The sequence below is a fragment of the Triticum aestivum genome, unplaced genomic scaffold (genome assembly GCF_018294505.1).
Source record: "Triticum aestivum cultivar Chinese Spring unplaced genomic scaffold, IWGSC CS RefSeq v2.1 scaffold175224, whole genome shotgun sequence".
Lineage (NCBI taxonomy): Eukaryota > Viridiplantae > Streptophyta > Magnoliopsida > Poales > Poaceae > Triticum > Triticum aestivum.
In genome coordinates, this window is record NW_025265203.1 from 1 (window position 1) to 1540 (window position 1540).

Sequence of the window (1540 nt, forward strand, 5' to 3'; positions counted from 1 at the left end):
GAAAATATCACAAATCGCCGGCGGGAGGAGGCATTGGCTACATCTCCACACGTCGCCTGCTTCCGCCTTGGCCGCGAGGGAGAGGCGCTGAATACCATTTTCGCATGTCACATTCTTCTGCTCCGCTGACGATCGATGCATTTGTACTCGAGATTATTATATTATCAACGTCCCCTCCCAGTACTCTGCAGCTGGGCCGGATTTGTCTAGGTGGCCCACACTGCCGAGGCGTCCCTGCCCATACCCGAGCCGAACCCCACCCCGCAACCGCGCCCCAGCTCCGCCGTCAGCAGCAGCGAGCAGCCGCCGCTTGCGGCGGTGTAGGCCGTGTCGGCCGAGCCGCAGGGGTGGTGGTGAGGTGATGCAACCCCCGTTGTGCGCACCCACGGATCTAGGCCCAGGAAGTGTACGCCGCTTGTTTAATTAGGCACACATGACTAGTTTCAGAGAAATGTCAAACGCTTGTCGCTATAGGAGCGAGGTTCATGCACGAATTTTCTGCTGGGACTTCGTTATCACGCTGATGGGCAGTGCGTCAGCTCCGAGATTGTCAAACAAAACCCCATGGCAAGTTGCGTTTTCTATCTTTACGTGAATACAAGTTGCATCCTCTAATTTTTTTATATGAATGCAAGTTGCAGTTCTTTCACGGAAAAAGGTTGCTTGTTGATGAAGATAGTCAAGCGCCGAGGCCAAGTCAATCCGTATACTTAAATGGTGTTACTTGTGTTTCTCTGCTATATAGCTATGCACACTAGCCATTTGTTGCAGACAGGAAGCTTCTTGGTTTGCTTCATTGCTTCCCAACATCGCAAGAACCAAAGGGTGCCATGGTGATCAGCTTCAGTTACTTGGCAATTACAAGACAGACATGGATCTTGGCTTTGTTGCTCATCCGGGTCATGGTGACTCGGGTCTATGGCCAGTCTACATCTGGTAATGTACTCCGCTGCACATTTCAGTTTACTTGAACGTGCAATATTTAAGAAGTTCCACTTCACTGAAAAAATCTTATAGATCAACATATTATTAGTCACCGAGCATATGTCACACACTAGTCATGATCTTTCGGTTGATCTTAAACTTGAAGCACATGAAACTCTGATACATATTCTCCGTGTGCAGTGGCCGTAAGCATCGATTGTGGAAACAGTAGCACTGGCTACTACGGCTACAGCGACGCCACAACAGGAATAGTGTACTCTTCTGACAGTGGATTTGTCGAGGGTGGTTTGAGCCACAATATTTTGGAGGAGTTCATGGCTGGTGCGGCGAATGAGCAACAGAAAACCCTGAGAAGCTTCCCTGAAAGTTCACGAAATTGCTACACACTGCGATCCACCACTGGTATGAAGTTTCTGTTGAGGGCTATGTTTACTTATGGCAACTACGATGGGTTGAACAAGAGTATGGATGGGACCCTTTTTCTGTTTGGACTCCATATCGGTGTCAATTTCTGGGAGGCGGTGAACTTAACAGGTTTGGATCCATCAAGAATGGTATGGAAAGAGATGATCACTGTTGCTCAGGGCAACTCCGT

The 1540-nt window shown here is 49.0% G+C and overlaps 1 protein-coding gene across 1 annotated transcript; it reads left to right on the forward strand.

The window, feature by feature from the left end:
* Positions 1 to 763: 763 nt before the first annotated feature.
* On the forward strand, positions 764 to 1530 carry LOC123177920 (putative leucine-rich repeat receptor-like protein kinase At2g19210; the record flags this gene model as incomplete). Its single annotated transcript, XM_044591348.1, has 2 exons — positions 764 to 936; positions 1126 to 1530. Coding segments are annotated over exons 1-2 (511 nt in total), but the record flags the coding sequence as incomplete, so codon positions are not given.
* Between the last annotated feature and the right edge of the window lie 10 nt (positions 1531 to 1540).